The 22,635-nt window shown below is 39.5% G+C and overlaps 2 protein-coding genes across 3 annotated transcripts in view; one reads left to right on the top strand and one right to left on the bottom strand.

Annotated features, from left to right (window-relative positions):
* Positions 1-1,724: 1,724 nt before the first annotated feature.
* GFM1 (G elongation factor mitochondrial 1) overlaps positions 1,725-22,635 on the bottom strand; it is a 41,965-nt gene continuing 21,054 nt past the window's right edge. Inside the window, exons 14-18 of the mRNA XM_077826091.1 lie at positions 11,125-11,287; positions 9,741-9,885; positions 6,673-6,833; positions 5,100-5,153; positions 1,725-2,208 (exon numbers count right to left, since the gene is read on the bottom strand). Coding sequence (XP_077682217.1) covers positions 2,077-2,208; positions 5,100-5,153; positions 6,673-6,833; positions 9,741-9,885; positions 11,125-11,287 — 655 coding nt within the window. The 3' untranslated portion in view covers positions 1,725-2,076. The remainder of the gene's footprint in view (positions 2,209-5,099; positions 5,154-6,672; positions 6,834-9,740; positions 9,886-11,124; positions 11,288-22,635) is intronic.
* On the top strand, positions 12,171-22,625 carry LXN (latexin). 2 transcript variants are annotated; one of them, XM_077826092.1, is made up of 6 exons: positions 12,173-12,574; positions 15,533-15,595; positions 16,319-16,496; positions 17,000-17,136; positions 21,105-21,167; positions 22,283-22,625. In XM_077826092.1, the coding sequence occupies exons 1-6, from the start codon at positions 12,446-12,448 to the stop codon at positions 22,379-22,381; spliced, it is 669 nt and encodes a 222-aa protein (XP_077682218.1). In that variant the 5' UTR covers positions 12,173-12,445; the 3' UTR covers positions 22,382-22,625. The 2 variants fall into 2 exon arrangements, with proteins under 2 accessions (XP_077682219.1, XP_077682218.1); XM_077826093.1 differs by lacking the exon at positions 21,105-21,167 and having other exon boundaries at positions 12,171-12,574.

Here is a 22,635-nt window from a genome sequence, read left to right on the forward strand (position 1 = left end):
GTAGGTTTATATTGGTGTAATTCCACTGACAAACATGGAGTTTCTCCAATTAACACTAGTGAGAGATCAGAATTAGGGCCTAAATTCTATCTGAGCGTTATTCTAAGGCCACTTGTATTGAGCAACCAGCTTTTGTCAGTCCCTTCAAAAACCATATCACCCTGTATTCCTGTAGAGAGATTTTTGACCTAAATTCAGGAAACTCTTGTGACCTTTACATTGATAAATCTGGGTCTATGTAAGCTATTTGTTAAAAAAAAAAAAAAAAGTGATCCTCTGATAAGAGGACAAAATGAGGGCCACAAATATATGGAAAATAAGTGACAATTACCCAGTTTTTACTTTCTCAAATATATCCTTATTACTTTTATGAGAGGGTTTATCTGTTTGTGGCAAAGGAAGATCCTGCTAGAACATTTATTTTACTGGATTACAAAGGAATAAGCAACGTGTGGGGCACTTTTAAAGGCCAAATCCAGTTGATCTTATTCACAAGAGTACTCCAGCTGAGAATAGCTACATACATGAGCCGGGCAAGCAGGATTTGATTCTATGAGGTTTAGTGTGCATGGAGCTAGATGCATCTGTTTTGTGTGTATGTGCACCTGGCAAATCCTTGAAATTGTATTTGTTTACAATAGTTATTTAAAAATAACCATCTTCGCTATCTTTTTGTGAATGCTAATGCAAAGCACGTCACTACAGTTCCATTCTGTGTCTGGATAACCAGAACAAGGTGCCAGGAACGTTGTCCCAAAACGCTTTCTTGCTTTTGAGCTTCACACCCCATCCCCACCCCATGGCCTGTTAACTTGAAATCTGCAGAGAATGTTGTAAGCATAGCAGGAGTTGCAGTGGTCAGGGATGAACAAATGTGCATGTGAAAATCAAACGTTTCAGAGTAGCAGCTGTGTTAGTCTGTATCCGCAAAAAGAAAAGGAGTACTTGTGGCACCTTAGAGACTAACAAATTTATTTGAGCATAAGCTTTCGCGAGCTATGATGAAGTGAGCTGTAGCTCACGAAAGCTTATGCTTAAATAAATTTGTTAGTCTCTAAGGTGCCACAAGTTTTTGGATTTGTGCTGGAAATGGCCCACCTTGATTATCATGCACATTGTAGGGAGAGTGGTCACTTTTGATAAGCTATTACCAGCAGGAGAGTGAGTTTGTGTGTGTGGTTTTTGGAGGGGGGTGAGGGAGTGAGAGAACCTGGATTTGTGCTGGAAATGACCCACCTTGATTATCATACACATTGTGAAGAGAGTGGTCACTTTGGATGGGCTATTACCAGCAGGAGAGTGAGTTTGTGTGCGTGGGGGGGGGGGGGGGGGGGAGGGTGAGAAAACCTGGATTTGTGCTGGAAATGGCCCAACTTGATGATCACTTTAGATAAGCTATTACCAGCAGGATAATGGGGTGGGAGGGGGTATTGTTTCATGGTCTCTGTGTGTATATAATGTCTACTGCAGTTTCCACGGTATGCATCCGATGAAGTGAGCTGTAGCTCACAAAAGCTCATGCTCAAATAAATTGGTTAACCACAAGTACTCCTTTTCTTATTGCTAATGAGTGACTTATAGAAGCAAAGGGATCTGTTTGGGAACATCCTTTAAGGACACATTTTCATTCTATTGGATAAGAATTCTTCCACCTGATGCCCATCAAGCTGTGTAAATTTAGTCTTCTGAATTGGGATCCTAGAAGATTCAAAATTGAGGCACAATAGTCACAGTATTGTATTTTCCCAAGTAACAAAATAAAATAATTACCATATCACCATTTTAATACAAGTGCTTTAAAACAAAAAATTCAAAGACAAATTATTATTATAATTAAACAGATTTTTTTTGCTAATGAATGGAATTTGTATGTGACCATTTCAGCCGTGATCGCCAGGTAACTTCTGAATGTATCATAAAGGAAGGAGCTTTTAATAAAGATTAGGTCCTGATACAGTCTGAATTCATCTATTCACCCTGGAGGTGTTGAGTCACTGAGGTTACAGAGCTTTGCAGGAGAAAGAGTTTGTCGGAAGATTGTGAAAAGCTGCTAATTAACACTCAGGAGGAGGCAAGTCAGCTCTTGGCCTTGCCCTTTTTCACGGGAAGTTGTCCTGTTGCTTCTAGGTATTTGTGAATTAGGTCTTCTTGAATACTAGGTAAACATGGCTGGTATCTACTGTATTCCATTGTATATTCACCCTTTCCCTGAAGGGGGGGAAAAAAATCAAAGTTAGGGACACTGTAAACACACACATACTTGACAGTTAGATTGCACAATGTTCTGCAAAGCAATATGCAGTAATAACTGCCAGTAAAGCATGAAGAGCCACGCAATGAAGCGTTCTGTAATGTAAGTCCAGATTTATTTCACATACAGTATATTTTTCTTGGAAAGCAGCAGAGACAAATAGTTTTATAACAACCAACTGACCATCACTGGGTTATAATTTTGCTTCCTCTTTTTTTTGGAAAAGACTGATGCTGGTGTTAATAATGACCTACTCAACACCTCACAGGTAGAAGTACCTGCATGTAACAGAATGTTGAGCTGCTATTTGTGAGTGATTTATGTACAGAAAATCTCACTTGGGAAGAGTACTCTAGTAATTAAGTCAACATACAGTCTTAAAAATTCATATTGTTAAAGATGGAGATCTTGCTTGCTGAAGTGCTGCTTTCAAAGATCTCCATTACCTGCACAGAAATTCAAAATGGGCAACACGTATTGGACTTGGAAAGTAGCTTCTATGCCCAAGCTTTTCCATTCTGACAGACACTAAGAAGAATGTTAAATTCATGCCTTATATTATCACTTAAGATTAGGGAAGACATTTTTTTCCCAAAGCATGTGAAAATCATTAGCCTGCAATGACATAGCAAGTATTTAGGAGGTATCCAAATTTAGATTTTCATTTTCAGTGTATCAATATTTATTATTTGTCTTTTGTAGAAGACATAACTAAAAGCCTACCCATCTATAAACACATTTTAAATACGGAGGTGTCCTCCTGTTTAATGTATCTTCCTGTCTCCCACCAAACATGCATTTATACCTGCTGGGGGCAATGACTCCAGCTACGTAGACAATGTAGGTTTCTGCACAAAATACTAGTGCTCTGGGGTTCAAAAGTGGCAGTATTATTCTCCTCAATTCTCACTTGCCCTGCCTTGACAACTGTCTCCCCGCCCTTTCCCCATATTCCCCCTTCTTGATACTCTGCATCCTGGGCATAGAGTGGAATTGGGAGCAATACTCTATTAGCTCTATTTAAAAAAAAAAACATTTTTTTGGACCATGCTTAAGCACTTCCAGAATAAGGATGGACTTATACACATGCATAAATCCCATGGACTTCAATGGAATAGGGATGCTTTCTTGAACCAGGGCCATCAGAACTTAATTGGGAGAAAAAATGGCAGAATTCTCCAAATTTCAGTCCTGCCAATACTGTTCCATTAACTGTTTGTTCCAAGTACTCTCCATTCCTTTCTAAAAGAAAAAAGTACCCTAGAAAGATTAGGCTTCTCATTCAGAATGTATGAAATATGTTGCTTTGATTCCTTCAGTACTCTATGGTACCCCTACCTGACTCTCTTCCTCAAAGGAGACAATACCTGTACATTTACTGTATATTCTAATCAGCTGAAAACTATGGGCCAGAGTCTCGGGTGGTATAAATTACATAGCTCCACTGACTTCAAAATAACTGTTGTTGTTGTTACATCAGCTGAAGATCTGGCCCTTTATTTCAACCATCCAACAATACCAACATTTTTTGCTTAGAAGAGAGAAATTTCCATCCCCTAGAACTCCAAGAATCTGCAGTTTGAATATCAGCCAATTTGTAAACATTTAAAGTTTCTAAAATCATTAATTATTATTGTTAAAAGAACGTAATGCTACAGGAAGTTTACATGCAATGAAACTCTGGCAAGAACATAGCAGCCTTGGATGATAACTATTTTAAGTACAAATGCATTATACAAGGATCTAGTCTTTCACCTCCTTTCTAAACTTCTCAACAGACATTGCTTCTAAGAGTTACTGGTACTATTAATTACTGGCATACAATTGCCAGCAGGTTGTATTGTTTTCTGTGGAAACTATCATCGACCCAGACAGACCAATGGGCACAGGCCTTTCTAAATTTGGTTACTCTGGGGAGGTCTCCCCTTTTAGAAGACCTGGCTTCAGTTGAATCTGGAGCCCTTCTCCAGAATGGTGTCAAGTTAGATATTGCCATGATATGCCACAGTGTACATGATGTGTAACTCTTTTTGGACCTTCACAGTGAACTGGACACCCTAGGGGACTGGCTGTTTGTATGGCTAAGCCATTCCCCTTCTAGCCCGATGCGAGGCAGTGCAATTTGCTTCCATCTCTGTACCTTTTTCCATGAATGAAACTCCCCCCATTCTATTCTTCTATGCCTCTACCGGTCTTAATTCAAACTACTTAAGAGTCATAAATATCAGGGTTGGAAGGGACCTCAGGAGGTCATCTAGTCCAACCCCTTCCTCAAAGCAGGACCAATCCCCTATTTCTGCCCCAGATCCCTAAATGGCTCCCTCAGGGATTGAACTCACAACCCTGGGTTTAGCAGGCCAATGCTCAAACCACTGGGCTATCCCTCCCCCTACCCCAAAAGTCCTTCTTCTTTGTTGCCCTAATAGTAATTGAAAAACCCAACTATACTATCAAAATGTGCATGTGCTCAACTGTAGATCACTTTGCCATAACCCACATCTTCCTTTTCTCCATCCCCTCTCTACCAATTATTATTCTCACTCACAATTGTTGTGTCTAATATTAAATTAATAATTTATCGCAGGCATCTTTGGCCCATTTTTGTCCTAAAGTGTCTAACATCTGTACAGCCTCTGACTGCTGTAGAAATTAATAAAATTGAGTACTCTTGAATAAACTACATTAGTGATGCACATGTTTATATTATGACTCTACTCCCTATTTGGATTCTCTTTTCTACTGTTGCTGTCACCATTGTGACCCACTGATAAACACAACTTCAGATGCTTATTTCTGCAAATCCAATATTCTTCAATAAAAAGTATGCAGAGTTTATTTGCTGACTTACCTCTGTGAAGGATCTCAGTTCTGTGGCGTATCCAAACATATTATTCAGTGGCACCTGAAATCCAATTGAAATTGTATTATACATGTTATTCTTGTGCAAGCAAGAAATTTTTCAATGTAATTTTGAATTAAAGGCTCCATTCTCCTAATCTTTACTATGACATCAAAAAAGCCAGTTGGTAACACTTTAAAAATTATGCTTTGCGTTTAGTATTGATTTTCTTATATGGTTTTATAAATGGTGTTTATTTCAAAGCATTTATTTTCATTATGCTCAGCAGGAAAACAAGGACTTTCTCAGTTTAAGGACATCTCAGCTAGCTTAATGGCACAACCTCAGTACGCTGTAGTACCACACAAGAGGTCCCAGTTGGAAATATCTCTGGACTGCAGGTTTTAACCACAGTTTCTGTAACAGCACTGAGAAGGTTCGTCCTTAGCTGTAGTTGCATTTAAACCATGTTCAGCAGTGATTTGGCTGCACATGTTACTGACACTCACGGTCAGCAATGGATTATTTTTCCTTAGGTAGACAAAGCTATAGATGGAGATAAAGTACTGCCACGGTGGTTAAAAAATGTTTTTTGGGGGGTAAGGGATGAAAATGAATGACCAGGCAGCCAGAGATAAGGAGTTGTGCTGAGGTATTTTAACCTCCTATAACTGTTCAGAAATAAATTTAACCTGAACTAGCAAGACAATTAAATGTAAAAAAGAGACACTAATCAGCTTGAAAAAAATCTCATTCGTCTGTAAATCTGCAATTGTTACTTGTAACAACACTACAGGTTACTATAACTGGAAGAAGTTAGAGGAAGAAATATTTCTTCTACTTTTTAGGTAGTTTACTCTGTGCTTCTTCCAGGACTTTGTGTATAATTTGGTTTCATTGCTTCCACTGCATAGTTAGTTGGTCAGACCCTTCTCCTGGCTGAAAAGACCTTTGTAAACAACAGAGGAGAGGAAAAATCCTTTTAAAAACAAACAAAATAATAAAAAAAGACGTCTGGACATATCATTTAAAGTGTGCTCTACTAGAAAACTTAATTATTAGTTTTAAAAAGTAGAGCATGTCCCTTTCAGTGAAGAGCTTTTCATCTATACCTCTCAATGCACAAAGCAGGGGAAGTATCAATATCCTTGTTTTTAAGATGGGACTGCTGGGCATAGAGAGTTACCCAAGATCATATAATGGCAGGGCAGGTAACAGAACTCAGGTCTCCCAAGTCCCATTCTAATGCTTTATCCACTGCATGAAACTGCTTTGCTAAAATAGCGGAGACTTACAATAGGTTTAATAGTACTGTTCTACATGTTACTATACAATGACATTTAACTTCTTCCACCAGGTCACACTTATCCCTCGGATATGGTTTACTTATCAGACTAATATGGGCAAATTTGGAGCTCAGAAAAAGCAGCCATAGACCTAATAATAATGCAGGAGAGGAAACGAGAAATTGCTTCTGTTCATAACATAATTGCCTAAATATTAAAATAAAGTTTCTTGTAAATCAGCTTTAGGTCTGTCATTGAAAGGGGAAACAGGTTTAGGCACATTGAACAGCACATACATCAGCATACAGAGTGAAATAGCCATCTACTCCATCTTGTCCTGTGATCACTCCATGACGACGATTAACTCCAGCAATCACAGCTCCTTGGAATTCATTTGGTGCTACAATTTCCACAGACATAATGGGCTGAAGTATACACAGAGTTGCATTTTCCATAGCTGGATAAAAAGGAAGATAAAGTAGAATAGTCACATCCTTATGTTTCCCTCATCCATACATATTACACAGTCTTCAAAAATGATCTAACTCAGGCATGCAAAATTATATTCAACCACTAGCCCACCGGACCTGATCCAAAGCCCATTGAAATCAATGCAAGTTTTTCAAAGTGCTTTGGATAAGGCCAAAAGTGACAGGCAAGTGTGTCCATTTCCCATTATAATCATCATGACAGTAAAGGGTGAGAAAACAGATATTGCACCTGGGCTTGAAGATTTCCATGGCAGTTTTGAAAGGTAACACTTAGCTATAAGTTATACTTGTGCATGGACCATCATAGGAACTAGTGGAGAATCCTGGCTGTGATGACTTGATATTCATAATATTCTGGCGCACAGCAATGTCAAGGGCTTTCATGATTAATGTTAAGTGTATTTCTTACATTACTGGAGAAGAATGTCTTGAATTCCAACCTCCCTCAGTGAGGACTTGCACTCTTTATATCATAGATTTTAAGGCCAGGAGGGGTCATTATGATAATCTTGTCCAGTGGTGCCCAAACTTTTCCTCTCACGCCCTCCCCTTATCAGTAATGGAATGTGTCCGCGCCCCGCCCCCTGCCCCCCCAGGCCAGGAGCAGAGTCATAGCTGGGGACTGGGAGTGGAGCCAGAGCCGGAGTCAGGGGATGATGCCGCAGCTAGGGCCAGGAGCTGAGCCACAACCTGGAGCTGCAGCCAGGGCCAGGGGCCAAGCCGCAGCCAAAGGCCAGGAGCGGGGCTGTGGCAGAGGGCCAGCAGCGGAACTGGGGGGATCACAACTGCAGCTGGGGCTGGAGAGGGGCTGGGGGCAGAGCAGGGCTGTGTAGTACTCCCTCCCCACCCCCTGTGGGGGCTGGCTCAGGCCCCCCCAATTCCTCCAGACATTCCTCCGTGCCTCCTTAGGGGGCTTGGGGACCACTGGTCTAGTCTGTATAATACTGGCCTCAGAACCTGCTGCATAATACAGGCAACAGAACTGCACCCAGTTATTACTCCATCATGTCTATAACTTCAGTTTGAACTACAGCATATCTTTTAGTCTTGAAATACTTGATTTAGAAGCTTGAGTTACTGTGCCATCAGATATTCCTACTTCTAAAATAATCATTATATGGATAAGGGAATCTATTCTTTATGGAAAATGCCCTTTGACTCATGCTCTCTTTCAAATAATAGCTATGTGTACACCTAAACCAGCTTGACATGACTTGTTACTTGAGAATTAATAATAAAATACTGAAAATATACTAGTTCAAGAAGATGCAAGCAGAACGTCAAAACCTCTGAGGGCATAATGTAACTTCATATGATTCAGTGCACGTTACAGACCCATAATGTGAATTTTTTGGCAACTGTTGCTAATAGGAGAGTGTCTTGAAAACACAGGGTTGTCCTACAGTCTCTACACAATATGACAAACTTTTATTATAGAGGCAGATGATTAGAAAATGCTGGTGCAGATTCAATGGTAAGGTTTACCCCATATGAATAATTAATTTGGGGTATTTTGCTGAATTGGCATTAGGAGTGGGGAAAGAGGAACCATTTCCTCAAGATGCCTTCTCTTCTAAATAACCTGACTTTACTTTAGGCTCAGCCAAATACCATCTCAGATACTCTTAAGAAAAAACTTACTTCTCTGTTTCCTTGGGGAATTAACAACTCCCTACAGAGGTCTGACACATAGATCATACTTTCTAAGTTTTACTTAGAAGGGGCTTCTATTTGCTGTTTCGGCTTGATAGATTCAGAAAACATCTGGCAGCATCATTTAGAACTTCTTCAACAAGCATTTGAAATTGTTAGTTTTAGGGATGGGGAGGAGGCATGATCACAATTTGTAGCATAAAAAGCAGAGACATAAACCCATCTTAAAAGAGATCAGTGTAGAGATGTTGTATTTGACTTTGAAATTAAATCTAATCAATTACAATTGCTTGGAACTGAGTGATCAGGGCAGGTTCCTATGACAAGTGTTTTATTATTTCTGCAGAGTTTAAATGCTATGACAACTTTACATCCCTTCTAACCCAAGTGCTATTTAGAATCAACAGCTTCTTAGTACTCTTGGAAGACCAGCTTCTAGAAGAAACCCTTTTCTGATTTCTCAAAAGTTGCCAATCCCCTACCCTAGCTGGTATGTCATGTGTGTTCACTAATTTGTGACATTTTATACAAGGGAAGATTAAGTTTACCATTACAATATCGGAGTATATGTTCTTTCAAATATAACTGTACAATCTAATTTTGTTCGTGATGAATATAAGCCCAGATGGAGCCATTCAGGGAGTATGAATTAGGATGTAAATGAACAAACATTGGGCCAGATTTTTATTTCAGTTTCACTAGCACAAACAAGATCAGAATCTGGCCCATTGTCTAGGTAGGAGCTTATGAGTTTTCTGTTCTTCAATTCTGTGAATCATTCTGATAAAGTCTATTATCAGCTAATGATAGCACTTCTAAAGCATCAATTTTTATACCATTAAAGGAACCAATGTTCCACTGTAGCAGCTACCTACTCTGCATGACATTCCAGGAGAGACTGTCCAAACATAATTACTCTTACAGGTGTCTATGATTACGGAAGGGGTGGTTCCCACAAAGATCTATGAAAAAAGGGTCCATTGTCTCTTTCCTACAGCTTCAGGAGTGAGGTCACATTCCTCAGAATAACTGTTTGGAATTTCTACAAATCTTACACATCCATTATTCAACACAGGTTACATTTGGCTGACTGCCTCTGAATGGGAAAGGTGTATGAGTAGGGAAGCAAGCAAGGAGCATCAAAATGAAATCAATAGCTTAATTTGGTTTGAACAAAGATTCAATTATGAACATGTAAAACAGCACATCTTCAAAGATACCTTGTTTGAGGGCCCCTTCTCCTGCTCGGATGAAAGAGAATTCATTAGAATCCACCATGTGATGTGCCCCATCTTCTAGGACAAACCGGACTCCAGAAATCTTGTGACCTATCAGAGGACCCTTTTCACATGCTTCACGGAATCCCTGTGGAGAAGTGTCTAAAAGTTAGCAATTTTCACCCCAAAATATAGCTTTAAAAAAGGATAATGTTAATGGTAGTGTGTAAGGAACAGTAAACTGCCTCCAGAGACTAAGCATCAAGTCTTTATCTAAGAGAAAGAAAGCTTCACAGCAAGCATAATCCTAAACTAATTCTAGTCCTATTACTTGACAAGAAGAAAAAACAAGACCCAAAAACATAATACAGTAAAGGAAAGAATGTTTCTCCCTCAGAAGAGTTTGAAAGCTCTTTACTGGCATTTTCTTACACTTTGGTTTGCTGTCACGTTGGAAGACGGAACAGGTGAGGAATTCAGGGCAAGTTTTATTTTTTTAAAATAATCTATTTACGTTTTTATAAGATTGCCCACGATTGTGGTATCTGAAGTATCATCCTGAATAGAAAGAGAATGGCTTGACGAGGCACACTATCAGTAAAGATGTCACCTTCATTTTTGATAGCATCCTTTTTTTTTTTCTGGTTGGCCAAAATCCTTCTTTTGTTGTGCGACTGAAGTTAGGGGTGCAAAACAGAAGTGTCCAAGAATGATCTCTTTGCATAATCAACAAGAGATTCAGAAATACAGCAACATAAAATGGTACAGCAGTGCTATGATGGAGACATTGCCATTAACATGCTAATATTAAAAGTTATATGTACTAAACTATACAGCCACATAAAAACAGACATACACAGTGGAGAAATTTGGGAAATTATTCAGGAAATTTAACTTAGCTGGAGTTTCCTGCACAAAAAGATCTCAGATATATCACACACACTACATTTTTTCAGAATTTGCTGCTGGTTAGACATAGCCAAAAGCAGGTACATTCAGGAAAGGGGTTGTTCAAAAACCAGTCTCAATGGAAGTAGGATTGTTTTATTAAAACATTTGAAAAACAACTTGTTCTTTTTTGTTTGTTTCTTGTCTTACATTGAATATCACATGCCAAAGATGAGGAAACTGATCTGTTTACATTGTCTTTAGTAATATAAGTAACAAGACCTTCTCAATTACATAGAAAACTGGAAATCTTAGGAATTGGGCAAAACACAGCAAAATCACTTTTAGGCTTTGATCCTGCCTGAACTTGAATCAACAGTAAAACTCTCATTCCCTCCAATGGGGCAAGATTGGTCTCCTCAGGGATGACAACAGGAGGAAGGTAAGAATTGTGCAATTGTTATGTCATAAATACAAAATATTAGAAAATATTCGTCACCTTTTCAACAGCAGGTATAAACTGCTTTGGGATGTTTGTTCCAATAGTTCTGTCTTCAAACTCCAACTGCGTGTAGTTCTCTGGATCCAGAGGCTGTAGACACCCTATTACTTTACCATACTGGCCTGCCCCACCAGACTGTCTCTTGTGAGTATAGTCAAACCTAAAAAGACAAAGCACTGTGTTATCTATCATAGAAGCTATGCTCTAGTCAGAATTCCAAAGGAATATGTCCCTTTACTGATATTTTGCCTTATCCTATTTAGTTATGCATAATCAAAATGGCTACACATTTCTATTAATCATTGAAACAATAGCCAAAAATATTCAAGGACCCACATGAGAGTAAAAACAGACAGGATACTACTTTATAGGTCACTGCAGTCCAAATGCTCCAAAATAGTCTATATTAAAAAACAAAACATAGCTGACAGACACCCATATGGGATATTAGCACGAAAATCACAACCCTTTTGCGGCCCCAAATTCATTTTCTTTTGCTGTCTAATCTCCACTTGAAGTCATAATCCTCAACTGTGACATTAGTTTTTTTGGATGCAAAAACTGGGTTGTCAATAAATGTCTGAGATGTTCAGATAGGTAAAGAAAACCTTGACAGGATTAACTTGTTAGACAGTTGTCATGCAAATGACACTTAGAGAATGAAGAAAAATATAGACATTTCTGTGAAACAGAAATTCGAATTTTTCATAAAGCACTAGCTGTTTAAGCATGGATGATCCAGGTAGTCCCTCATGCTAACAAGGATGCACTGGTGGGGCTTCTAGTGGCAGAATAAGCTCCAAAAGTGAATTTGTGTAATAAAATGGATTAACAAGAAAGACTGTAACAGCAGAGACTGGATTTATGAAACAGGCACTCAAGGGGAAGCTGACACAGGGCTGATCACAGACGTGCCTAGTCCCACTACTAGAAGCCCACGGTGTCAGGGTTCATTTTAGGGGCAGTATTTGCGAAGAAGGATTGTGACGTATAGTGTCTTACACACACACACACCTTCCAGCCTCCCGCATCAGCCCGTCCCAGCTGCTGCGGCTCCTCACTCCTGCTCCGCAAAAGCGAAAGTAGAACACAGCTGCTCCCGTTCCCCCGAAACAAGGCGACTGACCGCTGACCCGCAGTGCCCAGCGCTGCACACGCAGCAGCCGGGCCCCTCAGCGCGGAGGCTGCAGCGGCTGCTTCCTGCTTTCGCGGGAGCGGCAGCTGAAGGCATCGTACACGCGCAACCTCTGCGCCTTGCGCGACCCTTGCTCCGGCCTCACCCTTCCCGCTTGTGCTAGCGAGTCAAGCGCCCTGCTCCATGGAGATGCCCCCGACCCACTACCCGGCGACCAGAGCGGCCGCCGTAGCTGTGAACTACATCAACTACCAGCACGGCAGCCCCAGTAAGATTTTTATGGTGCAGAAGGTGACCAAAGCCAGCAGGGAGGTGAGTGTGTGAGGAGGGGGAAAGCACTGCGACGAGGGGCTGGCTAGAAACTCCCTGGCAGATGAACTAGACCGAATTAGTCCGGGTCTGGAAAGCTGGATACAGCCCAGCGCATTTAGGGCATGTAGGGCGGAGCAAGCCTAGTTTCCGTGCCGCCTGTGGTGTAAGGAATTGCTCCAGAGCCACTCCCCACTCCTCTGCTCAGTGCTGATTTAGTGCCGATACAGAGCCTGGGCAGGGAGAGTCCTGTTTCCCACCCCGGAGGAGTCTCGTAGCAGCGTCACGCTCCTACCAGAGATGGTCCTTTGCAGAAGTGCTGTAACTGAGCATTTACCAGCCGGCGGCAACTATGCTACCAAATAGCCATATTATAGTCTCCTTTAGTCTTTCTTGTCTGTCAGGACACTAAAATATATCTTTAAATCACATAGACTTAATCTTCTAATGTTAAAATATTGATCCCCTAAACCCAGGAGGATTTAGGCTAAGTTATGGTTCTCTGCTATGGCTTAAAAAAAAAAAAAAAGTGTCTACACAGGTAAAACTACTGTTACCCTGGCTCCTGCTTTTATCCTGAGTATTGCTGGAAATGGCCCAACTTGATTATCATACACATTGTAAGGAGAGTGATCACTTTAGATAAGTTATTACCAGCAGGAGAGGGGGATGGGAGGAGGTATTGGTTCATGGTCTCTGGGTATATAATGTCTTCTGCAGTTTCCACAGTATGCATCCGATGAAGTGAGCTGTAGATCACGAAAGCTTATGCTCAAATAAATTGGTTAGTCTCTAAGGTGCCACAAATACTCCTTTTCTTTTTGCTGTATTTGGTGTTTTGCCTAAAGCCTCAGTTCCTGGAGTCACACAGTTCTCAGCTTTCATTAAAAAAAAATAACATAGCCCTCATGGTTGCAAAGAAAAGCCTGGAAACATAAGCCATTACTACCACCACAAGACAAATAAAAAGAATGCCAAATTTATAATTTAAGATCTCATGGATTTCAGTGAGGCTTGGCTCAGGATTTTTCAATGCTTGGCATTGTCAGTACTGAAAATAAGCCAAGCTATTGTCCTGTTTGGGTCACAACAATGAAGAGGGCCTAAGAATTTAGGAGACTTGGTCTCAAGTTCTCCACTGAGATCAGCTCCCCTATCCATTCTACCTGTCACCATAAAGCACTGACAAATGATTAAGTCATTGTTCAAGAGTTTCTTCCTGCCATACAGAAATTCTGTAACTCTCCTCAATCCAGAAAGGATCATTGTTGATACCTGTAGTTATTCCAGGTCTGGCTCCACAAGTAACAGAACCTTGGATTCTTTCCAGATTGCATTAACCCTTAATTTGCCTTACTCGCTCTCATTTTCAATTCAACTCTGCTCTTTAGGAGACTACTATGCATGGATGAAAGTCACCTTAGAGACTGTGCCTTTAGTAACTTGAGTTACAGATTAATTTACATATCAATAACCAAAACTGCTGCTTTATGCTGCACAAACATCTATTTGATAAGTAGGCTGAATTGTCTACTGGATTGAGCACATCAGGAAGCCAGGAGCTCCCAAATTCCAATCCTGACTCTTGATAACAATGTTGCCTTGGACAAGTGACTTGACTAACACTGAAACAATTCTCCACAAGAGTGTAGTGAGGATTAGTCACCGTTCGTGCATTTTGAAAAATGGACCACAATATAAATGCTAAGTATTAATAAACCTGTTTGTCACAGCTTTGAGCTTTTTCTTCATTGTTCTTACAGATAATAGCTTGGACAGATCTGCTCAAATGTCCCACACACCAGTTGCTCAAAGATGTCTTAAGTGGCCTTGCCCCCACTGCTGGCACAGTCTGAAGAATAAGAATTAGCTTGTGCCCATTTTCTTTTTTGTAGTTCTGAAATATGGAGATAAAGCTGTTTTTACATCTGCACTGCCCTCTCCCCAGACAACGTCCTTTTATATCAGATAAAAGCAGCAGAGAAAGCATAAATAACCTGGTGGTGATAACTTCTTGCAAAGATTGTTCTCCAGTTCAACACTTCCTGTACTATACCATTGATTGTGTTGAGATACCTGGTTACAATGTGATTAAAACAGGGTTTAGTCTTGCAGTGTAGGTAAGAATGAACTATGTTCCAACCTGTGCAGCAGCCTTGCTAGTGCCCAAGGAGATAGCACAGTTCAGGAACATTGTTTTATTCCACCTATAATGCTAGTATGAAACATGTTTAACACAGTTGAGGAGAGGGAAAGGACTGCTCTGTAGTAACTGTGCCCCCAACACTTCTGCTACTGTACTGATGGGATTTTCGGCTCTCTCTGTATTGGCCAAGGAATCAGTTACCATCTTTCCACCAAGAACCTCATTTAAGCATGCTTCGCTGGAAAGATAGTGTCATGGTTACAATCAGAACAGCTGGGACTCTCTCAGCACAGAGCTGTCCTTGATTGAGACTGTACCATGTTCCAGAACACAAACAGCTTAGACTTGAGGATAAGTCTATGATATTCTGTAGTGTTTTCATTTTACAGCTCAAATACTTTAAGACTATATACAGTTCTTAATTCCTGGAGGGTGAAAGTCACCCAATGCACGTGGTCCTCACAAGGCTATTATTTGTAATACTGTAGTGCTTAAGAGCAGTGAGAATGGGTTTTATGTGACAGATAGGACCTCTGAACTGGATGTATTTAACCCAATAGGACTTTAACTAAGCTGGACCATGGATAACTAACCAGATGTGACATCAGGAACGATGGTGCTGTGTATTAAATGACTGAGCTTTAAGTCTGGTCACATGTACACAAAAGATAAGAGTTAAATATGTACTGTACAGAGTGGTACTGTGCATTGTCATACTTCACAGGAATAACCTGAACAATCTCCATCAGGTACAGAAATAAGGAGGATTAAAGACAGAACAGTTTAACTTTTAAAAAAATATTTCCTCACTTTAGGACATTCCTGATGTTGGGCACAAATACCACCTTAAATTTTCAATAGAAGATCTCCTCCTCAAGGTGAGTTCTGCTTTATATACTTGAATTGTGGATTCTTTAGGGCAAGAATCATCTTTTAATTATACATGTAGACAGCACATAGATTAATGGAGCGCTGCTCTCTGTTGGGGCTTCTAGACAGTACCAGTAAATAATCATTTGAAAGTGATCTGGTTGTAAAACTGGAGCACAATACACAAATTTCAGAGCTCCCTTCATTGCTAATGAGGCCATAGGACTGGATTTAACCAAAATATGAAACAGCCAGTTTTTGCACCATGAAAGCCCTGAAAAGTCACTTTTTGCTGTACAATACCATGGTATGGCAATTGGTTGATAAAGGCAATTAGCATATTAAAAACAAGGATGCCTTAGTGTCAGCCACTGTGAGTTAGATAACATTTTCAAATTGCAGACCTCATTTGAATAGATTTCTCTAGCTAAATAACAAGCAAAATACTGTGTCAAATTGATATAAAAGGGAAAGCACCATCACTAAATATATAGCTTTGACATGTTCTATATAAACTACACAGAAAGTTTGTGAATATATTTTAAGGGTAATTATGATTTTGACCCTGCTTTAATCTTAATGTCTGCACAGCCTCACACACATCAGACTTGCAGAAAAAATAGCTAATACATAAAACAATAAAATAGATGCATTGTGGAGTTTTCTACATATTAACTCTCTATTTTACTTTATTAAAATGGATTAAATCCATATAACTATTTCTGTAACAGGACAACGCCATTAACTGCACTGCTGAAATTCTTTATCTTCTGGGCAACCAACATACTGCACCACAAGTGCATTTTACAGTGGAAGGAGAACTTGGGAAGAACACAAATGAAGCAGATAACAAATTTTACAACAGAATCAAGAGCCTTCAAGAACCGTTGGTTGCACAAAATATTCCAGGTATGAAGATGGGGGGGAAGGATTTTGGCAGAAACGTTCACTTCCTTCATTCAAACTCTAGTGTCAAGCATAGCAGCAGCAAGCATTCATTTGTTTTGAATGTGCTGAGATTGACTCAATTTTTTTTTTAAATTGCTCTTTCCCTGAATACTTATTAGGCTAGTTGCTTTGCTTTAAAAACATATGGCTCATTATTGTTGTTAACCATTACAGTAACTGCTGGAGGCCCCAACTGAGACCAGGCCATCATTGTGCAAAGCTCTGTACTTAAACACTGGAATAGATAATCCCTGTTCTGAACAGTTTACCATCTAAATAGAAAAGGGTAGAAGGAGAAACAGACCTTGCTCAAGGTCACACAGCAGGTGTGCAGTAGAGCAAAGAATAGAACCCAGGTCTCCTGCCTCCTAGTCCAGTATCCTACCCACTAGGGTGAGATTGAATGAGTTTCAATTTGTCAGATTTTCACACATTTAATACAGATTATTTGCTTTGGTTCTCAGACAATTATGGCAACATGTCACCAGAAATGGAGCCCATCAGCCATCTAGCCCGGGTGGCCTGTGGTTATATAATATGGCAGAACTCAACTGAAAACACATTGTACAATTTGGTTCATATCAGAGATGTCAGGCAGGTGGTAAGTAATGCACCTATCAATGCACTGGGATGATGATGATAATTAGGAATAAATTCAGAGAAGCTGCTATGTAAGGATACTCCATTGTTAAAACTATAGATTGCTGGAGGATAAGTAGAAACATATACATTAGATTTAAGGTCTACAGTGGAACAGATTCTGTGAATCCGACTGAGATTTGGACAATATCAAGATTTTAAATGGGTTCTTTGCTCACCATTCACAAAATTGTGTAGACAATTTCCTACCCTGATTAGGGTATAAGATAGCAGTCTTATATGTACATACTGACTGACCTATTCCTTATTGTCTCTATCCTTTGCACCTCAAAGTTGATATGCATTTACATATCAATACCTAAAAAAAATTCAGGACACTGAACATAACAGGACAGCTTGCTCTCTCTAGGTATGCCACAATCATCATGGTATTAGTACCAAGGTGTTTCTGGAATTTAATATTCAGTGTCCCAATTTTTGAATTCATGCACATGCATGTGATTGCATGTTTTTTCGACCCTGTTACAGGAGCACTCATACAATGGATGCAATTAGATATCACTATCAAAGAGTGCATCAATAAAGAAGCAAACCTGCCCACTCCTAATCCCCCCAAATAGCTAGTATGTCAAAGGACATGCTCCAGGCAGAAAATTGAACTGCTTTATGGCACAGGCCAACCTACACCTATGATCCATACCCCTCATATGAAAAGCATACCTCTAGGATTGAGTCAAAGCAAAAGTAATTAAAAAGATTTCTATTTTAAACCATTCCTATGAATTTCTTGGTCTGTTGCACTTTTAACCAGTAAATATTTTTTCTGCTCTAGCAAAACAATGCACCTGCTCGATGACTGGAATGTTCTCCTAGATCTTCTCTTCATTAATTTAATTTTGCTCCATTTTTCATACAGTTTCTTGGTACTTACAGTATTGCCAGTTTATTAGTTACAAGTCTTTTGACCTTTTATCTCTGGTCTAGTCACTTCATTTGATTGGGGTTTCTATTACTTTTCTTTCCTTCCCTTCATTTATATTCTCTGTAGGTCCAATTTACAGTCGTCTTACATCTGCACAATATCAAAATACTCTCCTTTATCTTTCAGTCTACACTACAGTCTCACAGTCAGTCACAGTAATATTGTTTGACATCTCTATACTATCTGAGTTTGGACAAATAGCAATGGGCTTCATCTCAACTCCAATAAGATCAAAATCCATCTATGTTTGTACTGGTTTGTAACACTCCAGTCTTCAACCATTGTTAATTTACCTAAAAGGATATTCAAAGAAGGGATCAACTCTCAGTTTAATTCTTAATTTAATATCACCAAATATTATTTTTAACCTTGCTCTTGCTATATTTGCTTTTATTAATTTCTGTACGTTTCATTTCACTAAAGCACATGTGCCTTAAAAGAATACTCAAGCAGCCCATACCTTGAAAGAGTTATATAGTTGGGAAATGCCCTCTGAATTCTTCTCTTTTAAAACTATATAATTGAAAGAGGGCCATTATTAATATGATTCATATTACAATTACTTCTGCTGCAGAAGCAGCCATCCAGCTCGTTAAAGCAGTACATTATTAGCTAGTTAATGTTCACAGGATTATATGGTATAGTGATCACTGATTAAGTTTGACAAGAAAATAAAATGCAGGAAAAGCAAGGTGATGGTCCCTAAGGGAAGGGCCAAAACATGTAGATGTTATTTCATGTTTTATCCTTATTACTCTGATTGCCCATTGAAAGTCTCTTCTTACTGAATTGATCTTGATGTGCCATAAACCATTTAGAAGTACATGACCTGTGGCTGCCGAAATAAATTATAGCTTTTCAAGTTAGTCAAAAGTAATCCATTTGCCACAGCCAAAAGACCCTGTGGATTTCTTACCAGAAAGAGACTTCACTCAATTTGTCTGAGTATACGTTTCCTTAGGAAAACCATACATGGTGTTTAGGCAAGTGGAAATCTGTTGACTCCCTGCTTCTATTGTCTGCTTGCTGAGAAGAAATATGGATTCTTTTTTGCAATTACTGAGAGACAACTTAAAATTCAAACACATTAATCCTGGACACTGAAATGCAGAATAGGACCTGACATTCAGAATAACCACAACTGGCATATCATTTAGGATCACGCTGTTGTACAATGGTCCCTTAGTTGTTTAGACTACATTTTCAAAGCCCAGCCTTGGATATTCAATATGTCGAATCAACTCAGCTGAGGTTGTATGTGCAAAAGGAATGCAGTCACAAACTCACTTTGGGAATGAAAAACTGTCACAGAATGGGGATAAAGACTAATCACCTGAGCATCATCACTTCAGTGATGTTTGTATCATTCTGGGAACAGAATTTGTTAATTAGTTTTTCTCCCTCTGATGGCTGACTTGAAGCAGGAGTGGATTATGTGTGGATTTTAACAACTGTCTGCAGCAGATAAATTTTAGAACAGGGAAAAGCAGACACTATATAACACTTAAATTAGATTAAATTTCAGATCTGTGCTGTGTTCCTTTCATACAGAGAAGAAATTATTGGCAAATTATCAGGTTTCACTTTATCCTTAGATCTTAGTCTGTTTTTGTGTATTCTGCTGTCCACACCCATCTCTTATAACATGTTACCATGGTGAGACTTCCTGCAGTGCCTGGCATGTCTTACCCTATTAACATAATTTCATTTACAAGTTATTTTCCTTGTTAGCATACCTTACAGACTTGAGATCTTGAAATCAGTGGGATTTGTGCTCCTAACTCATTTAGGCGCTTTTGAAAAGTCCCACTCTATTCACCACTATTAGGTGTAAAAATGCATCTGTACAGAAGGAGTAATAAAGAGACCGGGGCCCTACTATCTCTTCTTGCAAGCAGAAGAGATCCTTATTGAGTGTGTGGAATGCCAACACCGAAGTATCATTTCCCTCTTCCTTGGAAACCTGCAGAAATGCATGTGCTGTAGGGTCTTAGAGGCTGATGACAGGCCACAGGAGCAGCAATGAGGGAGTTCCCTTTTGCACAGATCCCTGGAGTTGGGAGGCTATACCCCCATGCTTCCTCTAACCTCTTCAACTAAGGGAACAATTTTTTCATATCTCTGCATGGTGAAGTTCAAACACCTATACCCAACATTTATGCAAGAGGATACAATTTCTCTGAATTCCAACACCTTTCAGATTAGATCTGGCCTTGAAATATTCATATATTATGGACATAGTGATTAACTGCCCCAATTGACTGGACCATGGCACATGCAAACATTTGCTACGCTTGAAACAAGATGTATGGTAAAAGTGTTTAGTATCAACAGAAACAGAACTTCTATGGGATTCCATCCAGCATAGTGTTCTCCCATCTAAGATTACATTATGAACAGCAATATCTGTGGTTGGAGGACTAATCCAACTGATTGCAGCTGCTAGTTTCCCAAATCAGGTATTTTTATAGCAAGATTTGCTTTCCCTAAAATATGTACTAGCTTCTGCTGCTTACCATTTCCATGTCACTTTGGATTTTCTTAAATGACCAATTGCTCAACTTTGCTTCTTCGTCCAAACCCTAAATTATTCACAGTCAAAAAAATCTAAACACAACCAAAGGAAAGAGTCTCTATAGCAACATAAGTAAATGGAAAATGAGTCAACACTAAAAAAGTTAAGTTGTTTTGGAAAATAAACCCAATATTTCCCCTGAAAAAGAACATTAGTCATGCCTGACTTTATAAACAGAGCTGTTTGAGCAATCAGTGTGGAGTTAAACTTTGTGTTCTGCCTTTCAGATGTTATTCTGTTGTTAAATGAAGTACAGCATAGAGCAAAACTACGTTTCATCTGTTTTATTCATTACTCTTTTGTAATATTTTGGGCATTTTATTGCTGCCAAGTACAACTAAATGACTGTTTTATTAATGAAAAGGTAACTTAAAATCTCAGTCCTTATTGTCTTGTCTTTACGTGGTTCTAGAAAAGAAACGATGATTACTTGGAATTTGACTACACAGTCCTACTTCATGATTTTGTGTCACAGGTAAAAGTTTTATCATCAAGCAAAAGGGAAAATAAGATTACTACCTATGAATTATCTTTCTAGAACCCTCCACATTAGACAGACTGACAGTGACGTGTTCCCCCTTTGCCTTGGTGGTTGGACCAGTAGATTGGCTGCATGACAGGGCTAGACCACTCTTTCCACTCTGTATTCTCCAGAGTACTCTGCCTCGATTTGTATGCAGGTAGCAGACCAAGGGTCTCCGCTTATGTCAGGGCTTCAGGGATCTTAAATTCTTTGGTTATAATTCTAATTGACTACAAAAACTAAAGAGAAAAGGGTGAAATTCCTGGGCCTTTCTTGTGAGGTGGAGGAGGTTCTTTGAGCAGCTGCTCTCAGATCTCTCCATCAAGGGGAAATTATTGCTAGGGTGGACCCGTTCCCCTTTCTGGCCATGTCTGAAGGAGCCAAAAACATCCTAATCTGCTTTAACGCCCTCACAAGGACCAAAATGCTCATGTGTTGGAGCAATTTGGGCACAGAACAAGATGACCAGAGACATGAGGGAGAGGCTAGGTCCTCCATAGCCTGGAGGAATGAAAGCAGTGTACCCAACCAGCATAAGGGCAAGGTCCACAAAGAGCTTTTGGATCAGGCCATGGAGCTACCCTCCACACTGGGCATGGCACTGGCAGCAGCACCTTAGGTTCCCAAAATGGCACCATCTTACACCTGGCACCATCTTACTACACAGTACTGTGTCCCAGGTAAATCTTTTTTTTACAAAGAAAATAATTTGCATTTGATTTAGGGAAAAAGTTTTAGACTCTAAGCTTTAGATACTGCAATTCAGTATTAAATCATACACAGATAACAAGAGATTCCCCTCTCATTACAAATATTACCGTTCAGACACCCACTGCATCTCCATTAATATTTGCATCGCGTGTACATACCATACTTTAGTCATCTGAGGGAAGGGAAGGTCCTGAAAAGAATTAGCCAACTAACTGCAGTACAAAGCACAGTTTTTGTTTTTTTTGCAGTCCTGCACTTGTTTTTGTTTCTTAAACAGCAATTGGTATTCTAGTTCAGTATTGTTCTAAGAAAATTTCAAGTCTTCTCCAGTATGTTATGTATTTTTTTATTCACAGGAAATTATTCCTTGGCAAATGCAAGTTCTTTGGCATCCACAGCATGGAGTTAAAGTAATAAAGAACAGCTGTCAGCCAAAACATGCAGAGCAGGACTAGAAGCATATCCAGATGGCAATAATAGATGCTCAGAAGCTATGGTGATGGAGAAGTCATATAAGCAGGCAGCTGTATAGATAGACTAAGAGATGAACAATAGCCTCACTCACTCAGTGAAACCCTCTATTCCTACCATGTGTATTTACTTCATGCCCAACCAAATCAAAATAAGTGTTATGTATTTCTTCTCTGTAGTGTAAATGTTGTGATGAAGGTGTAATAAAATGTCTCAGTGCTTGGCTAATTTGGTGTAT

The sequence above is a fragment of the Eretmochelys imbricata genome, chromosome 9 (genome assembly GCF_965152235.1).
Source record: "Eretmochelys imbricata isolate rEreImb1 chromosome 9, rEreImb1.hap1, whole genome shotgun sequence".
NCBI lineage: Eukaryota > Metazoa > Chordata > Testudines > Cheloniidae > Eretmochelys > Eretmochelys imbricata.

Coding starts and splice junctions, on each gene's coding strand:
- LXN (XM_077826092.1), top strand. CDS start 12,446: ATGGAGATGCCCCCGACCCACTACCCGGCGACCAGAGCGGCCGCCGTA. Junction 12,575..15,532: donor TGACCAAAGCCAGCAGGGAG/GTGAGTGTGTGA, acceptor TCCTCACTTTAG/GACATTCCTGATGTTGGGCA. Junction 21,168..22,282: donor TTCATGATTTTGTGTCACAG/GTAAAAGTTTTA, acceptor TTTTATTCACAG/GAAATTATTCCTTGGCAAAT.